Source organism: Dermacentor andersoni, chromosome 1 (assembly GCF_023375885.2).
Source record: "Dermacentor andersoni chromosome 1, qqDerAnde1_hic_scaffold, whole genome shotgun sequence".
NCBI lineage: Eukaryota > Metazoa > Arthropoda > Arachnida > Ixodida > Ixodidae > Dermacentor > Dermacentor andersoni.
In genome coordinates, this window is record NC_092814.1 from 413,208,791 (window position 1) to 413,231,824 (window position 23,034).

The 23,034-nt window shown below is 42.9% G+C and overlaps 1 protein-coding gene across 6 annotated transcripts in view; it reads right to left on the reverse strand.

The window, feature by feature from the left end:
• Positions 1-376: 376 nt before the first annotated feature.
• The window catches only part of Uck (Uridine-cytidine kinase), a 139,700-nt gene continuing 117,042 nt past the window's right edge, over positions 377-23,034 (reverse strand). For 2 of the 6 annotated variants that reach the window (XM_072285887.1, XM_055065024.2), the window contains 3 exons: positions 14,324-14,410; positions 12,258-12,306; positions 2,443-2,659 (listed from right to left, as the gene is read on the reverse strand). In XM_072285887.1, the coding sequence (XP_072141988.1) occupies positions 2,556-2,659; positions 12,258-12,306; positions 14,324-14,410 (240 nt within the window). In that variant the 3' untranslated portion in view covers positions 2,443-2,555. Of the gene's footprint in view, positions 479-2,442; positions 2,660-12,257; positions 12,307-14,323; positions 14,411-21,624; positions 22,012-23,034 lie in introns of those variants that run through there. The other 4 variants (XM_055065023.2, XM_050168462.3, XM_055065026.2 and 1 more) reach the window with 4 other exon arrangements.

Here is a 23,034-nt window from a genome sequence, read left to right on the forward strand (position 1 = left end):
TTTTCTTTATCTTTAGTAACTCATTGGGAAAGCTATGCTCCACAAGATGATTACAGGATTTTTTAACTGCCTGTCTGAGTGCATGTCTGTCACTCTTCTTTACGCCAGCCTTCTGGCAGCAAATGTCCACAGTGATCGAGTGAGGTGTGTTGATGTTGGTGTGCGCCCACTTGACACCATGCTTTTTGATTTATTTAGTAAGCAAATGTTTACAGCACTTTCTACAGCTGACTAAACTACTGATTTACTGTGTATAGCTGTTTGCAATCAACGCTTTGCCTCCCAGGCAAAACTGCGACTTTCTTGTACACTTTTTCACCAGTGTATTTCAAAAGATGAAGCGCCAACAGAGACACCATTGTAAATCAATAGAGTATTACTTGGAGATTGCCGGATGTTTTATTTGTGCGTCTTTCTTCCAGAAGCCTCTCTTCCTAGTGTAGTAATGACGCATTTCACTTGAGCGTGCCTGAGTACCCTGCATACATGACATACTACAATGATAACAAGAATACGACAGGATTAAGCTAATACTAATCCAGCAGTAATGAAAGTTTATGCAGTAACCTTGTAAGAGATTATAGTGATCTTTCAAAAATATATATTAATATGATTTGAGATCATATTGTTGCCTGCCAGACAAAGCACTGATTTTAGCACATCAACTACAGTGCTCTACCTAAAGGCTCTACCTAACCATCATTTTGATCATATCTGTTGTCCTAAATACAACTTGCTCCAAATGCACAAAATCGCTTGTGTGCAATGTCCCTGCTTCAGTGCCAGTCTCTATTGTCTAAAGTTGGTAATGTTACGCCTGTTTGTGGATTTCTTTTCCATAACAGAAACTGTGGAAAACATGTTAGACATGGAATCTGAAGTGGATACTAAGTGCAAACTACATTGCACAGTGAATGTTCCTGGGCTTCCTGCATAATGAAAGGTTGAATTCGCATTTATGTATTTTTAAAATTTGTTTCCTATGCCCTAAGGCAGGCCTCCCTCGTAATAAAAAAAAGCTAGCGACATGGGAAGATTCCGAACAGGCATTTTTTTCAACTTGCGTGTTGGTCATCATTATAGGCAGTGTAGTCAAATGATGAGGGTTCTACTAGGAAACATAAATACAAAATAAAGTGGATGGGGAAACGACGCCGCGGTAGCTCAATTGGTAGAGCATCGCACGCGAAATGCGAAGGTTGTGCGATCGTTCCCCACCTGCGGCAAGTTGTTTTTTCATCCACTTTCATTTCCATTTATTTATCGTTTCTTTATTTCATTTATTAAGCACAAGTAATTTCCCCTATGTTGTCCTTGGTGTCAGTGTTTGTTGTCCTCCGACAAGTGTGTGACCTAATGTACAAAATTATGTATGCCAGTCCGACCACGTCGTCCATGTTTCGAGACTCAAACGCCACCACCCTTCCTCTACTGTGGGTGCCTAGTGGTGCTGGGCCAGCGCTTCTGCTGCCAGGGATCATGCTACATGCTACTCGAGGATGATGATGTCAACCCTTGGATTTAGTGGGACATACCCATAACTGGCCACTGCTGATCTGATGACGATGATGTGCTTTACTCGATGATGGCTGGCTTCCCAGTGCTTACTACCCTTGTGAATACATCCGGTAAATGGTTTCCCTATTGTGCTTTCACGTAACAATATCAACCTATAAGTTGACATGTGACATTTTTCTGGTGTCCATCTCATTTTGCTCAGGGTAAAAAAGTCATGTTGATAAAACGGTAGAAGTGTAGAAACACTGCCTATAATGATGACCAACACGCAAGTTGAAAAAAATGCCTGTTCGGAATCTTCCCATGTCGCTAGCTTTTTTTTATTATGAGGAAGGCCTGCCTTAGGTCATAGGAAAGAAATTTAAAAAATACATAAATGCGAATGCAACTTTTCATCATGCAGGAAGCCCAGCAACATTTGCTGTGCAATGTAGTTTGCACTTAGTATCCACTTTAGATTCCATGTCTAACATGTTTTCCGCAGGAATCCACAAACAAGCGTAACATTACCAACTTTAGACAATAGAGACTGGCACTGAAGCAGGGACATTGCACACAAGCGATTTTGTGCATTTGGAGCAAGTTGTATTTAAGACAACAGATATGATCAAAATGATGGTTAGGTAGAGCCTTTAGGTAGAGCACTATAGTTGATGTGCTAAAATCAGTGCTAAAAAATGTGCTAAGATCACTGCGCAAGCCCATAGATGTATCCATTGATTCTATGAGCCAGTTATTAATGAAGCTGTGGTTACACTTCCATGCACCTAGAGAGCAGGTGCCATGGGTTGCCAAACCTTGCAATTGCCGGCAAATTATTTGTTGCCACTGTGCACACAAAAATTCGCACTGGTTAAATGCTACTGTACGTTCACGAATACTCGATGCACCGTAACCCTCTTAGATGCACAAAGAACTCGCATGCAAAAGTCTGAACTCCATTGCTGTATTTATCGTATCAATAACATTACGCTAAATGTACAGTGTGCACTCTATAACCTTTGCCACATGAAAAAGCAAGAATCCCAGCAGTCAGGTCAGTGGGGGTGCTTGGCTAAGGAGGAGCCTGATCTTGGCAGGGGTTCCCCGTGGTGATGGTGCAGCAGCTCCTGAATTGTCTGCACAATCAAATCAATGGCCACTGCGAAAAGGGGTGAGAAAGAGCCCAGTGTGAGTGAAACTGCAGGGATTTGCAGATTGCCGTTGTTAAGCAAGTGGGTGCTAAACGGATACGCAGATGGGCAAGTTGCTCAAAAGTCATAGTTTCACACAATCCACAAATTTGTTTGTGCCTTCTCAGTGTTTTGATGTCAATATTTTGACAGAAGGCGGCCTGGTCGGGAAAAACCATAAAAATAAGTAATAAAGAATGCTAACCACACAAGATATTGAAGAAAAAATCTTTTTGCTGCACAATCAAGATTGTGAACATCAGGAGAGCCAAAAGGTCCTTTCTTCAAGTTTATTCTGTGGTTAGCGTCCTTTATTACACATTATTTTTCCATGTCTTCCATCTGTTCATGCTGTTAAAACATCAAGTTGGTGTCAAACTATATGTCATCTTGAAAAAGGCACAATGACATCAACCACAACAGAGAGGAAACACAGAGCAAGGCCACAAAGTTTGTACGGTACTGATTTTCAATCTTGTTTTGTATCAATAACAACACTTTATTCATCATATTCATCATGATCATCATATCTGTCATGATCAATCAATGTTTTTGTGATTCCGGTGAAGCCAACAAACTGGACACCACAGTTTGGATTCACACGGCAGGGCACTAGAATCGGCTGACAGCAGAGACATTTAATGGCCTAATGCTTTTGTGAAGACAACATTATCTCGCTGTTTCATGGCCACAACACAGTACTCACTCCATTATAAGGCAGTCACGATGTAGGTAGACAATGGATGTAGAAAAAAGTATGCTCACTAATACACAGTGTGTCTTACCTAACTTAAGGCAAGGTTTAAAAATATGCCGAAGCATGCTAGGAGGACATGACCAAGTGCATGATGTTGGCTACTGTATGGAGCGAGTCAAACAAATTTTTGTATTCTGTTCAATGGCATAATTAGTCAGGATTAATAAACCAACTTTGCAAGTTTTAACTTGAGGCCAAAACTTTCAATGAGAAAGTTGCAGTGCCTTCTAGGAACCATTTCTTTCAGCGCTTGGAACAGTGCCGTTTGTGAACAAACAGAGCCACTTGAAATGTGAAAGGGCGGCTGTGGTGGTGCACCAGTGGCGTGCTCCTCTCTCATGGCAGTTGCAGCCATGGCGAAAGTGTTCCTGGAGTGTCCATGAATTGCTACGACAATAAGAAGTGTTGTTACCAATGGATATTAGACACATCTAAGAATGAATTCTTGTATCAAATATCACCCAGAATAGATTATCCACCAAGAGTACAAGAATACAGGTGATAAGTGCTCTTTCTTGCAGAAGACATTGCACAATTGAAATGAACTACCCTATGAAATTGTCACAGCAACATCATCTGTATTTGAAAATTTATTGTTACATTTGTTCATTGACGACTAACACTGTGTTTAGTTATGTCAGTGCAAATTACCTTTCTTGTTCAATGCTTTTTCGTAACCTTGCAATAGTGTATTAGTCTGTATATTATTGTATTAATCTTAATTCCAATGTTGTTTTTTATTATCTATCATGGACACACCAAGTAATGTATTAGTTGCATTTAATTTCGTGCAGTCGACTACTGTTAACCCATCCACTTTCACGGCCAGCACTGCACCCAAAGTGTAGGTAGCTGGCCACCTTTAGGGTGGATGTTGTGACAGGTTTTTCAAAGAAGACAGCACACTGCAGGCTATTTTCTAGTTGTTTTTGGCTTTGCACACTAGATGAACATACTTGTCCACATGTTCAGTAGGAGTTGATAATAAAATAATTGAAACCTACCCGCCTGCCAGACCTCACTCAGTTGTTGTAGCTGTTGCAAACGGAGTACAAGGCTCAAAGAAAGCCTACAGGCTTCTAAGTGAGCTCATTGTAACACTGCGCAGCAGAATCTTTCAAGGCTGCTGCGCTTAGTTTTCAAGGGATAAGTAAAATATTCAAAGAGGTTTTCTGAGTGCAATAAATGCAAAGATGCACTCCGTGGTTCCTGCACATTATAAATGTTTTTACACTCCCTTTAAACTTTATTACTGCGTCTGATGTGGACGCCTTTTGCCAACAATAGTGATGTGTCACATGTGCCTTCTCTCATGTTTTGCGTTTATTTGCGCTAAAAACTATTAACATGCAATACCAACTAGCCCACCAGTTTGTCTTTTTTTAACATAAACCAGACATTCTGCAAATGCAATGTCTGCAGCAGATTTTAGAGCGATTTTCTTACACTCTGGAACATGCTGAACAAAGCGGGAAAAAGTGCCATAGAACGCCAGGCATAGCAGATTGTTGAATAGGTGGAAGCAAAGTGGTTAATTCAACCCTGACAGAAGTGACGTAGTTGGTCGAATTATTTGGTGGGTCGAATAAAACAAGAGGCAGAAAAAATGCCAAAACACCCCGCTGATCCATTTGGCAGTACAGTTAAACGCTGATATAATAAACTTCAATATAACAAGATCATCGACATAACAAAGTATTTACCTTTTTATAACTTCCAGCCCATAGAACACCCTGCATTTACAACCTCAATAGAACCAAGTGTATTTATACACGATTTCAATATAAAAAAAATTTCACTGCCACTGCAAAGGACTGCCGAGGCAATAAATGGAAACTTTCACGGCTGCAAACAGTCGAACGGTTAAATTACAAGCGGCTGCTTGTGAACGCACAATGCATGACCAAGAGCAACTGCCGAGACGAAGCAGTGCCATAAAGTTAAAGTGCAACAAGATCCTATTGCACCCATGCACTGTACTCTCTGGGTGCAAGTGAAAGAGTGCGAGGGTGGTCAGATGAGCACCATTTTCTCGGGTGAGCAAGAGGAATGGGGATGGAAGTGAGCTTGCAGTAGCATGATCAAGCGAGGGAGGAGGAGGGTGGGCAGATTGGCGAGCCTCTCCTTTTCAAACGCAGCCAGGGCTGTGAATTACTTTTAGTGTGGCTGAACGCATATGCAGGCTGCACGCCCTGTTTTACAGGCAATCTGGCTGCCGCATGTCCACAGAGTGGGTGTGCCGAGATGGCGTGGGTGTGCTGTCTTCCCATGCGTTTAGTGTTGGAGGTGCATTGAAGCGAGAAATTCATGATTACCTGATCATGAATGGTGACTACACAGTTATGAAGGCATGCAGCCAACGTGGTGTTATGCGCGGCAGTAAGCGCAAGAATAAAGGCTTTAAACGCACAAATAGGTATGAAGTGTTCCGGCATCACTGCCATTCACTTATGAGCTTCGCTAATAATTATGGCGACACGGACTCCACCACTTTGTCGCTTCGGTTGGACGCTAGTGCCGTTCTTGCTCGTTTCGTCACACATTTGCAGCACACCTCAAGCTCCATGAGTTGTTCAAATTAACCGATGTGCAGCCAAATACGTCTGAATTAACAAGACCTTTACTGCATAGAATAATTCATATGCCTGCCAGGACTAGAGGACGAGCCAGAATTATCCGATTTTCTAATTTAACCAGGGTTGAATCAACAGGGTTTTACTACACTACCGTTTAGTACATAGTTATCCTGCATTCCTGCCAGGTATGTACTGACAGGGTTTCACTGTATGCTGCACTATCCCCCTACTATTGGGTGCTGTAGCTAACAAAATCAATCAAAGAAATAGATAGAATGTTTGGACACCTCAAGTTGTACCCATTTTTGAACCAGAAGATTTAACTAGGGGAAATTTAGCTGCCTTTGGATTTTTCAAAATTTTTGTTGCCCATAGCCTACAGGAATATAACATGCTTGGCCATTTCTTACCCTTGCGTCCAAGTACACCCAGAAGTATATCCAAGCGCCGTCCTACATATCCCAAAGAAGGGACCACAGTCTCAAAGTAAATGAATTTTCCTTTAAAGGTGACGTCTCGTGCTATTCATTTTTTGTTAGATGTATAAGAGAGTGGGATGATCTTTCGCCTATGATTGTATCCATTGTCTCTAATGATTTTTACCACGCTCTGTGTAATTAGTTTCTTTATTGGTCTCAAATATGATGCTTATATTTATGTATTCCCCTGCTGTAATGCCTGCAAAGGCGAAGCAAGTATCAAATAAATAAATAAATATTCCCTCTATGGGGTTAAGAAAAATTTGGGCGCAGCCCATTCGTGTTTGCAGGGATGGAAGGGTGCAGAGAGGCGCGCAGAGAAGGCTGGAAAATGAGCGCGCGACGACTGATGGAGCAGCGAGCCATTGTGCAGCGGCCTTCGAATTTCTCATTTTCTTTTCAAGGATTTTGCATTTCACTACCTTTCAGCTCGGACACCCAGCAGCCAGACTTGATCGTTATAACCGATAATGCAGAATCAGGGCTTTTATTTATTTATTTATTCAAAATACTCACAGGCTCCAAATAGGACTATTGTGTGAGGGGGGCATGTACAGAAATTGAAGGACACAAAAAAAAAAGCAGCTCATGCATCATTATACAATGGGTAACAGTTTCACAGGACGCAGAGAAGTAATGACAAGTATAAACCTACAAATATAAGGCCAGCAAAATATTGCACAGTATATGCAATCTCTGAAGGAACATTTAAATGGTGGCTAAAAGGGTGACGGGAGAGAGGTGCAGGTGCAGCGGTGGCGTAGAGGTAGAACACCCGCCTTGCATGCAAGAGGTCCGTGGTTCGAATCCCGGTGCCGCGCAATTTTCCATCGGATTAAAAAAAAAATCCGCGTGTTGATAAAATTGCATAAACAGGCCTGGTGTGCGGCCTGATCCCAGTGACCAGAACCGGTAACGCACTCCCTCACCAGAGCAGGATTGCCCACCCTGGTGCAGTACTTGGCCACAACCTCCTATATGAACACAACAATCAAACCCCGGCCCTCAGTCCCCAGCAGCTGCGAAGCAACTGACCACGGCGGCGGTCAGACCTGCGACGCAGCAGAGGGTGCTAAGAATCCCTGGCTCCGGACAGGCCGCCATTGGAATATGAACCTGGCAACGTTTAACGCTAGAACGTTATCTAGTGAGGCGAGTCTAGCAGTGCTATTGGAGGAATTAGAGGGCAGTAAATGGGATATAACAGGGCTCAGTGAAGTTAGGAGGCCAACAGAAGCATATACAGTGCTAAAAAGCGGGCACGTCCTGTGCTACCGGGGCTTAGCGGAGACACGAGAACTAGGAGTCGGATTCCTGATTAATAAGAACATAGCTGGTAACATACAGGAATTCTATAGCATTAACGAGAGGGTGGCATGTCTTGTTGTGAAACTTAATAAGAGGTACAAATTGAAGGTCATACAGGTCTGCGCCCCTACATCCAGTCATGATGACCAGGAAATCGAAAGCTTCTATGAAGACATTGAATCGGCGATGGGTAAAGTGAAAACAAAATACACTATACTGATGGGCGACTTCAATGCCAAGGTAGGCAAGAAGCAGGCTGGAGACAAGGCAGTGGGGGAATATGGCATAGGCACTAGGAATAGCAGGGGAGAGTTATTACTAGAGTTTGCGGAACAGAATAATATGCGGATAATGAATACCTTCTTCCGCAAGTGGGATAGCCGAAAGTGGACGTGGAGGAGCCCGAACGGCGAGACTAGAAATGAAATAGACTTCATACTCTGCGCTAAACCTGGCATCATACAAGATGTGGATGTGCTCAGCAAGGTGCGCTGCAGTGACCATAGGATGGTAAGAACTCGAATTAGCCTAGACCTGAGGAGGGAACGGAAAAACTGGTACATAAGAAGCCGATCAATCAGTTGACCGTAAGAGGGAAAATAGAGGAATTCCAGATCAAGCTACAGAACAGGTATTCGGCTTTAACTCAGGAAGAGGACCTTAGTGTTGAAGCAAGGAACAACAACCTTGTGGGCATCATTAAGGAGTGTGCAATAGAAGTCGGTGGTAACTCCGTTAGACAGGATACCAGTAAGCTATCGCAGGAGACAAAAGATCTGATCAAGAAACGCCAATGTATGAAAGCCTCTAACCCTACAGCTGGAATAGAAGTGGCAGAACTTTCGAAGTTAATCAACAAGCGTAAGACAGCTGACATAAGGAAGTATAATATGGATAGAATTGAACATGCTCTCAGGAACGGAGGAAGCCTAAAAGCAGTGAAGAAGAAACTAGGAATTGGCAAGAATCAGATGTACGCGTTAAGAGACAAAGCCGGCAATATCATTACTAATATGGATGAGATAGTTCAAGTGGCTGAGGAGTTCTATAGAGATTTATACAGTACCAGTGGCACCCACGACGATAATGGAAGAGAGAATAGTCTAGAGGAATTCGAAATCCCACAGGTAACACCGGAAGAAGTAAAGAAAGCCTTGGGAGCTATGCAAAGGGGGAAGGCAGCTGGAGAGGATCAGGTAACAGCAGATTTGTTGAAGGATGGTGGGCAGATTGTTCTAGAGAAACTGGCCACCCTGTATACGCAATGCCTCAGGACTTCGAGCGTACCGGATTCTTGGAAAAACGCTAATATAATCCTAATCCATAAGAAAGGGGACGCCAAAGACTTGAAAAATTATAGACCGATCAGCTTACTGTCAGTTGCCTACAAACTATTTACTAAGGTAATTGCAAATAGAATCAGGAACACCTTAGACTTCCGTCAACCAAAGGACCAGGCAGGATTCCGTAAAGGCTACTCAACAATAGACCATATTCACACTATCAATCAGGTGATAGAAAAATGTGCGGAATATAACCAACCTTTATATATAGGTTTCATTGATTACGAGAAAGCGTTTGATTCAATCGAAACCTCAGCAGTCATGGAGGCAATGCGGAACCAGGGTGTAGACGAGCCGTATGTAAATATACTGAAAGATATTTATAGCGGCTCCACAGCCACCGTAGTCCTCCATAAAGAAAGCAACAAAATCCCAATAAAGAAAGGCGTCAGGCAGGGAGATACGATCTCTCCGATGCTATTCACAGCGTCTTTACAGGAGGTATTCAGAGACCTGGATTGGGAAGAATTGGGGATAAGAGTTAATGGAGAATACCTTAGTAACTTGGATTCGCAGATGATATTGCCTTGCTTAGTAACTCAGGGGACCAACTGCAATGCATGCTCACTGACCTGGAGAGGCAAAGCCGAAGGGTGGGTCTAAAAATGAATCTGCAGAAAACTAAAGTAATGTTTAACAGTCTCGGAAGGGAACAGCAGTTTACAATAGGTAGTGAGGCACTGGAAGTGGTAAGGGAATACATCTACTTAGGACAGGTAGTGACTGCGGATCCGGATCATGAGACTGAAATAATCAGAAGAATAAGAATGGGCTGGGGTGCGTTTGGCAGGCATTCTCAGATCATGAACAGCAGGTTGCCATTATCCCTCAAGAGAAAAGTTTATAACAGCTGTTTCTTACCAGTACTCATGTACGGGGCAGAAACCTGGAGGATTACGAAAAGAGTTCTACTTAAATTGAGGACGACGCAACGAGCTATGGAAAGAAGAATGATAGGTGTAACATTAAGGGATAAGAAAAGAACAGATTGGGTGATGGAACAAACGCGAGTTAATGATATCTTAGTTGAAATCAAGAAAAAGAAATGGGCGTGGGCAGGACACGTAACGAGGAGGGAAGATAACCGATGGTCATTAAGAGTTACGGAATGGATTCCAAGGGAAGGAAAGCGTAGCAGAGGACAGCAGAAAGTTAGGTGGGCGGATGAGATTAAGAAGTTTGCAGGGACAACATGGCCCCAATTAGTACATGACCGGGGTAGTTGGAGAAGTATGGGAGAGGTCTTTGCCCTGCAGTGGGCATAACCAGGCTGATGATGAATGAATGATGAAAAGGGTGACTAACAAAGTACAAGGCAGTGAATAAAACAGCGAAGAAAACCAGAGCAGTACTTGGTCTTTGAAGACTGTAGAGTCATATATGGCAACGATGCGATCAGGAAGATCACTCCAGTAGCTTATGGCACGCGGAAGCGCTGATGAATTAAAAGCCATGGTTCGGCCAAATATGCACCTAAAGCTGTGGCTATTACAAAGACGACAGGATGTACGATGTGGTTCGGTAAGGGGAAGGGTAGTAGGATGCTGACTATGAATTATTTTGTAGTAAGCTGGTTATTTCACCATGGAAACATACAAAAGTTGACGATGCAGTGGCTTCTCAATGTTATAACCGATAAATTGTTAAAACCGGTATCGTTATAAGTGGGCTCAACTGTACTTTTCAGGCCAAAAAATCGAAATATTGATACTTGTAGCCTTTTACAGCTTAACAACTACATTTTGCCTATTGTTCCTTCCATTAGGTGTCTTCGAGTTATATTTGAGCAACATTTGTCGTGGAATGCTCACGTGGAAATGGTAATGGGTGAGCTCTCTCGAGTGACTGGAACACTATGCAAGTTGCGTTTTTTTCTTCGAGAAAGTATTAAACTTCTTTTGTACAAATCACTGTTATTACCATATATAAACTATTGTCATCTTGTCTGGGGCACTACAGTGCTTTCTAACATCAATGCACTGCACAGAATACCGAAAAAGGCCGCACATTGTGTACTAGATGTCCCTTACTTAACGAATACTAGTCCTCTATTTGAAGAGCTGCATTTGCTGTCAATACCAAACACTTATGAAAACATGTTAATACGAAATTATATAATCAGTATTAAAAAAAATAATGACACCCTAAAATGTATTTCCAACTTGATAGCAAAACATAAGGCGGTCAGTACAAGGTGTTCTGAAATATGGGAACTACCGAAGCCTAGAACAAGTTATACTTATCAAATGCTACGTTTTCGACTACCCTACCATTTAAACAAGGCAAACATAACGTAATGCTTATTTCTGTGCTAGAATAAACATATACTTAGCAAATATGTATATAGATGCTTGAAGGTTCTTTAAAAAGGTGCAATTCTCGTATAATTATTTTTTGTACTGCGCATATCAAATTCTTCTGTATACATAATTATATTGTTTAGCGCAAAACAACAGATACAAGAAAGACGACAGGACAAGGCGCAGTCCTGTCGTCTTTCTTGTGTCCGTTGTTTTGTGCTAAACAAAGTAATTATGGATTCGCACCAACTAGCCTGCCAACTCATTGCGTTGAACTATCTTCTGTATATGTTACTGTAAGAAATATTTCCATATATTGTGTCTTATAATAGACATGTACATAGTGCTGCATTTTTAAAAAATTATTTCTTGCGTATTTTGTGATGTATTCATGACTAGCTGTACTTATGAGAATTACTCATCATGTATGCTTTACTTTTTCGTAATACTTGCTCATAGGTACCATGAAAAATGTTTCACAGTTATTAGTGTGGAAATCTTATTTTTCCAATTTCTCTCGTATTTAACTGTGCTCATGCTTTGTTGTATTTGTTGCTGCCTGTAAAACGGGACCATGGACTACGTCAAGCCTTGCTGGCTTTTTGTCCACGGTCCTCAGCATCAGTGGTATGTTGAAATAAATTTGATTTGATTTGATTTGAACTGAACTTTGCAACACAAAAGCAGTTGGAAGGTCTTACTGTCTCTATCGTTCGTTCATGCCTTATGCCTGAAAATGCTTCAAATGGTCAGTGTAGAGAGAAGCACAGTCTTACTAAAAAGGACATCAACAAAGCCACTGACCTTCGTTGTCAGCACCCCTCGGAATTATAACGTCAGCATACTTCTTTGTCTGCAAAAAGAGAGAAAAAAAAAAGCAGCAAATAAATTGAACATTTGGCCACAGAAAGGTAGCACTACAGTTAAGCACACTTTATGCAAAGAAAAAGAAAAACAATTCGCATAAAAGAGAGTCATCAGACAGGACTTTCACATGACAGAGCAATGGGTAAGTGGAGTAAGAATGCTCTGCTGGAGGGCTCTATGTTAGTTTACATCTGCTTAGATAGCTTCATTAAATAAACAGTGATTTCAGCCCACTGCCTTTAGCCTGCTGTGAAGTGTGGCCGGCCAACATGTTGCAGCAAATACAGTTTATGCTCGTTACAACGGACCCGCGTACAACAGACTTTCATATATAACAGACCATACTTCAGCCTTAGTTTGTTCTACCTATTTTATTAATGCAACGAAGTTCGCTTTCAATAGACCGCACTACAACGGACTATTGGCTACAGCGGACAAAATTAGTGGCAATTCTTGTAAAAATTGAATGTATAAAATGGACTTTTGCTGTGTCGACACGGGCTGGCAACGGATTTGCGAGGGTAAGCCAACGATCGCAGCTCAATATCTTGTGCGCGAAGGAGGGAGGAAAGCAGAGCGAAAGCGTGCCATCTTTCATGCGCAGGAGGCACGGTGGGGGGGGAGGCAAGGGAAAGAGGGCAGTTCTACTCTGGTGGCTGCTGTTAATGGTGTGGCCACTGTATCTTGAGAGCAATCTGTGATGTGGACAAAGTGCACCCAGTGCTGGCAGCTTCATATGTGCTGTTCTTTTGACGTTTAGTTTACGTTGAAGCGCGAGAGAGCATGAAGGTCAATTCACTTGCTGCTGCTGCTGCCACGCTTATCTTGCTTAATATGCTATCGCAATCGATGCTTAGCCTTTTGGATGAAACTGTGACTTCTTGTTTGTTTACTTTGGACGCTCATCACTCACTCTTTGCAACAAAGTTGTTAGACATCGCAATGAAAGTTTCGTAAGTGAGGCGTTTCAAACATGACAGACTTCGGGTAAAACGGACGTTTTTCGGTGGATTATCAGGGTCCGTTATAACGAGAGTCGATATCTCATGTTATCGAACACACAAAGAAGTTTAGCCTTACTAAAATGTGGTTTAGTGGCGCAAGAGCGGCTAAGGCTCTGCTGCGCCAAACACGAGGTGTTTTACAATACTATTTATGAGGAGAAAGGCTGTGTTAGTCTATATTTTGTGCAAAAAGCCAGTGTCGTCTAGGAATTTACGCAGGTCAGGTAATGGGATTATTGAATCATCTCCTAAACTTAAAGCAGGATGTAAAGATATGTGCATTTGATATAGGTTGTGTACAATATAGAAAAGTGCATCTTGTTCCCAAAGATAACAAAAAGAGAATGTCATGACATTTCACTCAATGAATCTTGTCTTTTATAATGGCGCACATTGATGCAATATATGTATAGTAGGAAACAGTGCTCTTGACATACTATTTATGAGCATCATTTCACTGTCTCAATTGAGCCAAAAATTACACAATCAAAATGTTTGGACCCAATTAGTGCCATCCTGTGATCTGGACGAGCATAAACGGAACAGTGCTGTTCCAATTAAGAACATCGAGGCATATGACATTTAGGGTGCCATATGGTGCCTGCCCTTAAGGGGCCATGCAGTACATTCTGGACATTGTAAAAAACATGATTAGTTGTTACAAGATACGGTCCCAAACATCACAGACTAGAATTATTTCTGTACTCGCAGCAGTGGTTACAGTTTTGCTAAAAAGATTGCCTGCTCTATTCTTTGACTTCCTGAAATCCCTGCCACCTTTTGTTAATATATTCTTATTATAAGGAGGTTTATTTTCAAGGATGACAAATCCTGAAAGGCACTGCAGTAGCAGGACAGGCGTAATCACGGTCTTCTTTCTTGCTTTCCAGAAAACAGTCACGTCTGCTTCATTACACTATGCATATGTAAAGATGCTGGCCATTAGTCTTCTTTTTTACACATTGTACAAAAGCAGAGAAATCTCATCACTGATGGCACCATCTGCTGGCCGAAGACCCTGCTGCTTGGATAGTGCGGCCACTGGGTGGGGCATGACAGGGAGCGGCAATATGCGATCTCAACGTCCTGCAATACAAACGGGTGGTGCAATGGTGAACACAATATAGTGTGGGTGTGAGGAAAAGAAAAACAGAAAACAAGTACGGCCAAATATGAGCTTTACGAAGCCCTGCCAACTGCATTAGATGCATTATAGTGGATTTTGGTGCCTTGAGGTTCAAAGCCTGCACTAATTTGCACAAACACCGAAAACCACAATGCCTGAGCAATAATTATATGTAACGAAAGCTGACAGGCATTAATTTTCGCAAAAAGTGTCACTTCTAGACAACCACACCTTCTTCCTCCACTTCTTTTCGATGTAGGTCACAAATTTCTTCTATTTTCAAGCCTTAATATCTACTGCAGCATACGAGGGCACACCGGCAGAGGTCAAATTAACGAAAGCGGTATGCTTTCGCATTCAAACTAATCAAGCTTTTCTTCCCTAGCAAGTGTGGTTTTTCACTGGGGAGTTCCTCTGCATTCGAATTAGCGAAAAGTTGAATTACCGAGAGATAACTGTATGCGCTCCACTTAAGTTGCACATAAATTAATATGTAAGGGCTCAATTTTTTTCATTGGAATGACAGAAACATCATTGCTGCTAAATAATGGTAACAAAGTTTCCAAACATGCATCCCATCTTTTATTAAACATCATCATCACCACCATCATCATCATCAGCCTGTTTTATGTCCACTGTAGGACGAAGGTCTTTCCCTGAAATCTTCAACTACCCCTGTCCTGCGCCAACTGATTCCAACTAGCGCCCGCAAATTTCCTAATTTCATCGCTCCACCTAGTCTTCTACCGTCCTCGACTGCGTTTCCCTTCTCTTGGTACCCTTTCTGTAACCCTAACGTTCCAACGGTTATCTAACCTGCGCATTACATGACCCGCCCAGCTCCATTTTTTTTTTTTCTCTTGATGTCAATTAGAATATCGTCTATACTCGTTTGCTCTCTGATCCAAACTGCTCTCTTTCTGTCTCTTAACGTTATGCAAAAGGATAGAAAGTTGGGCAAGTTGGTACGGTAACATGATCTTGGATTGTAGCGTGAAGTGAACACGAACACAGAAAGGAGCAGACAGGACGAGCGTCCTGTCTGCTCCTTTCTGTGTCCGTGTTTACTTCGCGCTACAATCCAAGATCATCTTAACGCTATACCTAGCAATCTTCGTTCCATCGCTCTTTGCGCGGTCCTTAACTTGTTCTCAAGCTTCTTGGTCAGTCTCCAAGTCTCTACCCCATATGTCAGCACCGGTGAAATGCACTAATTGTACCCCTTCATTTTCAATGATAATGGTAAGCTTCCAGTGAGTAGCTGACAATGTCTGCCATATGCGATCCACCCCATTTTTATTCTTCTATGAATTTCCTTCTCATGATCAGGGTTCCCTGTGATTAATTGACCTAGGTAAACATACTCCTTCACAAACTCTAGAGGCTGACTGGCGATCTTGAACTCTTGTTCCCTTGCCAGGTTATTTATCATTATCTTTGTCTTCTGCATATTGATCTTCAGCCCCACTCTTACACTCTCCCTGTTAAGGTTCTCAATCATTTGTTTCAACTCGTCTGCATTATTGGTGAATAGAACAATGTCATCGGCAAACAGAAGGTTGTTGAGGTATTGGCCGTCGATCCTTACTCCAAAGCCTTCCCAGTTTAATAGCTTGAATACTTCTTCTAAGCACGCAGTGAATAGCATTGGAGAGATTGTGTGTCCTTGTCTTACCCCTTTCTTTATAGGTATCTTCCTATAGAAGAGTTAACTGCTGGGCTAGTTGGTGATCTTGCATGCCGAAAAGATTTCACACCAAAAAACAACACACCAACGTCGTATATGAAATTCCTCTGTCCTGCGGGAAATCCTACATTGGACAGACGGGGCGTTGTGTGAACGACCGGCTTAGAGAACATGCAAAAGGTATAAAAAATAATGAAGGTGAGCGACTTGTGGATCACTGCAGGGCTTGCACCGATTGTTTTCCACGGTTCCGCGATGCGAGGATTTTGGGTAGAGGCAGGCATCAGATATCACGTGAAACTTTGGAAGCCTTCTGCATCAAGAAAGCGGGTCCGAACTGCGTTCGTGATACATCGGTTTTACTTTACGAGGCTGAGCTGAAGTTTCTATCCCACTTACTCCGATAAGACATTTTCCTCCATGTAGCCTTGTATGCGTGCGCGGTGTTTTGGAGGGGCTATATATGTCGAGTGCTTTCACCCTCATTAAACAGTTGAAGTAGCGCCCGCGGTGTCGTCGTCTTTCTTTTGCGCATTGTTTTTTGGCGCAAAATCTTTTCAGTATGCAGTATCTTCCTACTTTTTTGTGTAGAATTAAGGTGGCTGTGGAATCTCTGTAGATATTTTCCACGGTATTTACGTAAGCGGTCTGTACTCCTTGATTATGCAATGACTCTATCACTGCTGATATCTCTACTGATTCAAATGCTTTTTCGTAATCTATGATAGCCATATAGAGAGGCTTATTATACTCTGCAGATTTCTCGATAATCTGGTTAATGACATGGATGTGATCCATTGCAGAGTAACCTTTCCTGAAGCCAGCCTGCTCCCTTGGTTGACTAAAGTCCAGCGTTGTCCTTATTCTAATGGAGATGATTTTGGTAAATATTTTATATAATACTGGGAGTAAGCTAATAGGCCTATAATTTTTTTAGTTCTTTAACGTCGCCCTTTTTGTGGATTAGCATAATATTTGCATTCTTCCAGTTTTCTGGGACCCTTGCAGTCGATAGACACTTCGTATAGAGAGGCGCCAGTTTTGCTAGCGTTATGTCTCCTCCATCTTTGATTAAATCGACTGTTATTCCATCCTCTCCTGCCACTTTTCCCCTTTTCATGCCTTGCAAGGCCTTTCTGACCTCATGTCTAGTTGTAGGAGGAGTTTCTGTATACCCTTCACGATTGTTTCGAATAGAGTGCTCCTGAGTCGTTTGGGTATTGTAAAGGTCAGTACAGAATTCTTCCACTGCATTTACCATATCTTAGAGATTGTTGATGATATTACACTGTTTATCTTTTAGTGCATACATCTTGGTTTGTCCTATGCCAAGTTTCTTTCTCACTGATTTCTAGCTGCGTCCATTTTTTACGGCTTCTTCAGTCTTTCTCACGTTATAGTTTCGAGTATCACTTATTTTCGCCTTATTGATCAGTTTTGACAGTTCCACGAATTCTATCTTATCTCTTGAGTTGGACACTTTCATTTTTTGTCGTTTCTTTATTAGGTCCTTTGTTACTTGGGAGAGCTTGCCTACTGGTTGTCTTGGTGCCTTGCCTCCCACTACCATTGCTGCCTCTGAAGTTAGCCTCGTTACGGTTTCATTCATTACCTCTATGTCATCATCTCTCTGTTCTAAGGCTGCATATTTGTTTGCAAGTACCAGCCTAAATTTGTCTGCTTTTATCCCTACAGCCTTTAAGTTGACCTGTTTTTTCTTGACCAATTTTACTCTTTCTCTGTTCAAGTTGAGGTGAATCCTGGCTCTCACTAACCTATTATCACTACACTTTACCCTCCCTGTTAACTCTACACCCTGCACTATGCTGGGATCGGCAGAAAGTATGAAATCAATTTCATTTCTTGTTTCACCATTAGGGCTTTTCCAGGTTCATTTTCTGTTGCTACGTTTCCTAAAAAAAATGCTAATTATTCTCAGCTTATTCCTTACTGCGAATTCTACCAGCATCTCACCTCTAGCGTTTCTAGCAACGACACCGTAGTTGCCAACTGCCTGCTCACCCACCTGCTTTTTCCCCACTTTTGCATTGAAGTCCCCCATTACTACTGTATACCGCGTTTGCACTTTTCTCATCGCTAATTCAACATCTTCATAAAACTGATCTGATCCCTCATCGTCGTGATTGAACGTTGGAGAGTAGGTTTTTTACTATTTTCGAGCTATAGCTTTTATTGAGTTTGATTACGACTGCTGCTACCCTCTCGTTGATGCTACAGAATTCGTCAATGTTGCCCGCTATGTCTTTATGGATTAGGAATCCTACCCTGTATTGCTTCTTATCCGGGAGACCTCTACAGCAGAGGACATGGCCGTTATTCAGCAATGTGTAAGCCTCACTAGTTCTTTTAATCTCACTAAGGCCAATAATATCTCAAACAATGTCTGATAGTTCTTTCAAGAGACCTTCTAAGCTAGCCTCACTCGAGAGGGTTCGGGTGTTAAACGTTGCAAGAGTCAGTTTCCATTGGCAGCCTGTCTGGACCCAGCGATTCTTAGCACCCGTTGCTGCGTTACAGGTCTGACGACTGCCTTGGTCAGGTGCTCCGCAGCCACTAGGGACTGAGGGCCATTTCGTTGAGGAGATCATTTCATTTGGGAGGTAGTGGCTGAATACTGCACCAGGGAGGCCAATTCCTGTTCTGGTAAGGGAGTGTCTTTGTTGAAGCCTAGTGGGCCTTCCTAATTTGGGTGTACCTGGATTAGTATAGCCCCACTCGCTCTCGGCAACTTTTGCCGGTGTCAGGCGCCACTCCAAGCTTGCAGATGTAGTGCACTGGAGGAGGTAAATTTCAAGCTTATACAAATTACAAGCTTGTTACAAATTAAAAAAAAAAAAACTTATAGGATTCGAACTTCAAACTATGGCAACCCAGCATTCCACATAGCTCAGTCAGATAATCCTATAGGCAGTGAGGCTACCTTACGGCCGACAAGTACAGCCCAGAAGGCCCTACACACCTAAAAACTTATTTGATGTATCCACGATAGATGTGTTTTCCTGATCACGATGGGTAACTCAATATAGAACCATTTCTAAATGGTTCTGGCCTCACAGTTCCAGAATCGCACGTGCGCAGGTGGCCGTGAACTCGGCCCGGCAAACACTACAGGTGTACCGACGGCCTTTCACAGTTGCAAATACATGCTCGTGATCTACAGGAGTACAAACGGAAACCCGCGAAAACGAATATAAGTGCAAATGTAGAAGAAATAACTGGACGCAAACTACGACTTTATTTTTTGTTTTACTTGATGAACATCTGTATGTGAAGTTTGCAACTGTTGTCGTTGCGTTATTTTTTTTTCTTATTGTTTGCGTGCTACTGCAAACCTTCTCATCACTTTTTCTCTTCCTTTAGCACTACAATTTTTTTTAGGGGGGGGAGGGGGAGGGGCTCTCACTAGAAAGTCAGTGCAAGGCATGTCAGTAGAGTCAGTTTAAGTCCATTTAGTATATCTCAAACACCTGAAAACATGCTTGAATTATCAGCAGTATACGGGTTTTGATGATCGAGGCAGGTGGCATGGCATAGCATTTCTCAATGGTTCTAACATCCTGGTTTCAGAGTCTCCCGTCTGCAAGCGGCCATGAACGCAGCTAGATACACTATATATTTTTGGCGGAATTGAACAGCACTTAAAAGTAGTGTGGAAAAAAGAAAGAAAATTAGAAAACGTTCAGCACTTATCACGAATTCACTAGTTGTGTCTGGAGGGAGGTACACCAAACAGTTCAGTCTCGGCTGCCTCTCTTATGCATCGGAGAAATCTTTTCGAACGAGACGGAAATGGTAAAACCGCTTTTCTAATAAATCATTCCAATTTGCTGAGGCCTGGTATCCAATGTGATGTTTAGTACATTAAGCATGATGGTGTTGGCAGCGAATGGTCTTAAACTCTTAACAAACAGCCACATCTCCCAATGTGAGGTCAGAACACATTCTGAGGCTTTTCCAAGTACATATTTACACGATTTTAAGTCGATTACCCCATATCGTGTGTGTCCGGCAGACAAAAAAAGGCATACCTACGGGCACATTCCATAACAAAAATTTACTAGTAGCTGCCATGGTCACTGGACTACTCGCCTTCACTTGTGCCATCGTCCTTAATAGTGCTGCCATCGTCATCGCTGCTACGGTACCACAGCACGTCGTCATCCAGCGAAATGCCACATTTGGCTAACGACCGCACCCCGACACCTTGTAGAACAGCCACACACGCCAAAAGCACCCAACCACCCAGACCCGTCAGGGGGGCTCTTTTGACAAGTCCAGTTGACGTAATCGCGGTCTTCTGCCACCGGCCACTTGGTGTACTCACAGCGGAGCAGGTCCTTAAAAGGCTTGTTCACGCTGACATCAAATAGCTGCAGCTGCCCCATCAAACAGCCAGCATATTTGTATTCTTTCCACGGCTCTGCTTTCACCTTGGCTGTGAGGTGGCCTCAAATGAAGTCCAACACAAGAAGGTTGGGAATGCGACTTCTGAGGGACGCCATGGGCCTCAGGAGCCACATCGGGCAGTACCATTTTACCTCCATGTCATCAGTCATGTAGCCCTTCACACTGACTCTCACAACTACACTTTTGGAAATGCTTCTAATGGCATTGTCTTTCACTTGAATACAAGGTATGGGCGAAGTTTGCCGTCTGCCAAGCACGAGAGCATGACAGTAAACAGCATCTTTTCGTTTCCAATTGTGAGGAGTTTCACCTCTCGAGCTCCTTTGACGCTCACCATCATGTTACTTGTTATATCGAAATAGACGGTAGTCTGACCGGCATTGCCAGTCTGGCCGAGAAAGTATTGCCGCGAGTCATGCAGCTTGAGGAAGTGCCCATGGAATGCGACTACTTTCTCCTCGTACGTGGCAGGCAGCTTCCCACACACGCTGGCATGCAGACAAAGCAAGAAACCAACCCTCTTCCATACCCAAGCCCTGTTGGCTTTCAAGTTTGTCTTGGGCATTCCTGCTTCCGAGGCAAAGACCTGAGATTGTTTCATGACCCTGTTGCACGTCACTGGCAGGGACTGGTCACACATTTCAGCAACGTACAGGCCGTTTCCCACTTAGAGAAAACTCGGAGCGCATTGCATTGTGATGCGGCGAGCACTGCAGTTGAGTGGCGGCAGCAGCTTGCGCAGGTGCAGATGCTCGAGGAGCGTTGTCTTGAACCGTGTCGTCTGCTATGGCGGCGCGCTGGCCGCATTATCGGGAAGCGTGCTCCTGTCAGGGGCAGTGCGTGGATTTCATTGTTACTGCGGGAACTGAGACAATATTCTTTACTAAGCGTTGTGCGATGCCAACCTCTGAGCCTTCATTGACGATAATGGGGTTCTACAAACTTCTCTTTACAGCATGCTTTGTTTGTTCTTTTGAAAAGCTGGATGCACATATATTTCTTCACTGTGTGTGCTACTGTATTATGCAGTGACAAGAAAAAGACACCAAAATGTGCACACAACATTTTCGGTCTTTATTTGATGCAAACGGAAAACGAAGCACTCAACAATAATGACTATGCGGGCCAAACACGATGAAACAAACGGATAGCAATAAAGGAATGCTTTAAGTTAAGACAATAAGCTGGAAGTGGTTCTTCTCTACAATAGTTCATTACACCAGACAGGCCCTGCCGGTGCACACGTCACACTCAGAATTTCTTTTCTCGTCAAGTCCCCAGCAGCAGCGATGACAGTGCTCCTTCTGGAGGGCAGTGAGGCGTAAAGCAACTCGGTCAGCGATGTGTTCATTCGCAGCACATCCCACTGGCTGACAGTGGTGGTGATTGAGCACTCTGGAAGCTGCTTGGCTCTTGCATTACCACGAGAAAATGATCGTTTTTAGTCTAGGAAAAAAATTATTTACCACTTGAAATAATATTCCAGCACACATTGCAGCATAGCATACTATACATAATGAAATGCTCTTTCCAAAAACATATGTTGCCAAACAAAAAAATTTATTAGGTAAAACATACAAATTCTAGAAAGCACCACTTTTGCTGCCAGTTGACAAAAACAACAATAAAAAACTTGATATCTACAAAAACATTATTATTGTTACAAGCGTGAAAGTCTTGGATGATTTGGGTATGTGCCGCCAGCAGTAGTGGGACTCGGGCGAAGAGAGGGGAGAGGAAGATGTTCGCCTAGCGATAACAGTGTACTTGTAAATTATTACTCATTCGATATGACTTTCCTGATTTTATTTCAACAGGTAATTCTATTTTATTCAATGCTAATTACATAGCTATGTGGAAATTTATGCTCCATATTAATTTGGAATAGAGTGAAAGCTCATTAATTCGAACTTCAATAATTCGAATTTATGGATAATTCGAACTGTACGATTTGATCCGGCCAAGCTCCACAGAAGTCTATCCATAAAAAAGCCTGTTAATTCGAATGCGAGAAGGTTCTGCCACGGATAATTCGAACTACGCGCCATAGAGCCAGCGGCTTGGCACCTGGCACACGGCCAGAGGAACGCGCATACTGCCTACACACAAGGCTGCGTCGCCTCTGGAATAGAGAGAACGGCGAAAGAAGGCAAAATCGGAAAAAACATAACCGGCGCAGTGTCGGCCAGAAGGCAGCGGCGGCTGCCTTCTCTTCATTCTACATTGACCTCCAAGACTTCTTGGCCGTCGCGAATCTTGGGGGCTTTGCAAATCTCCTTTGCTGACTATGTCGACGTGGACGAGGGTGCAGTGGTGTGTCGTGCGCTGAAAGATGAGGACATAATTTCTCAGGTCAGAAGCGCTGAACCTGTCGCTGCCAGTGACGACGAGGAAGAGGAAGACGAAGCGCCAGTGCGGCCCTCTGCTGTGGAGGTCATGGCTGGATGGAATGCTGCCCATCTCTTCTTC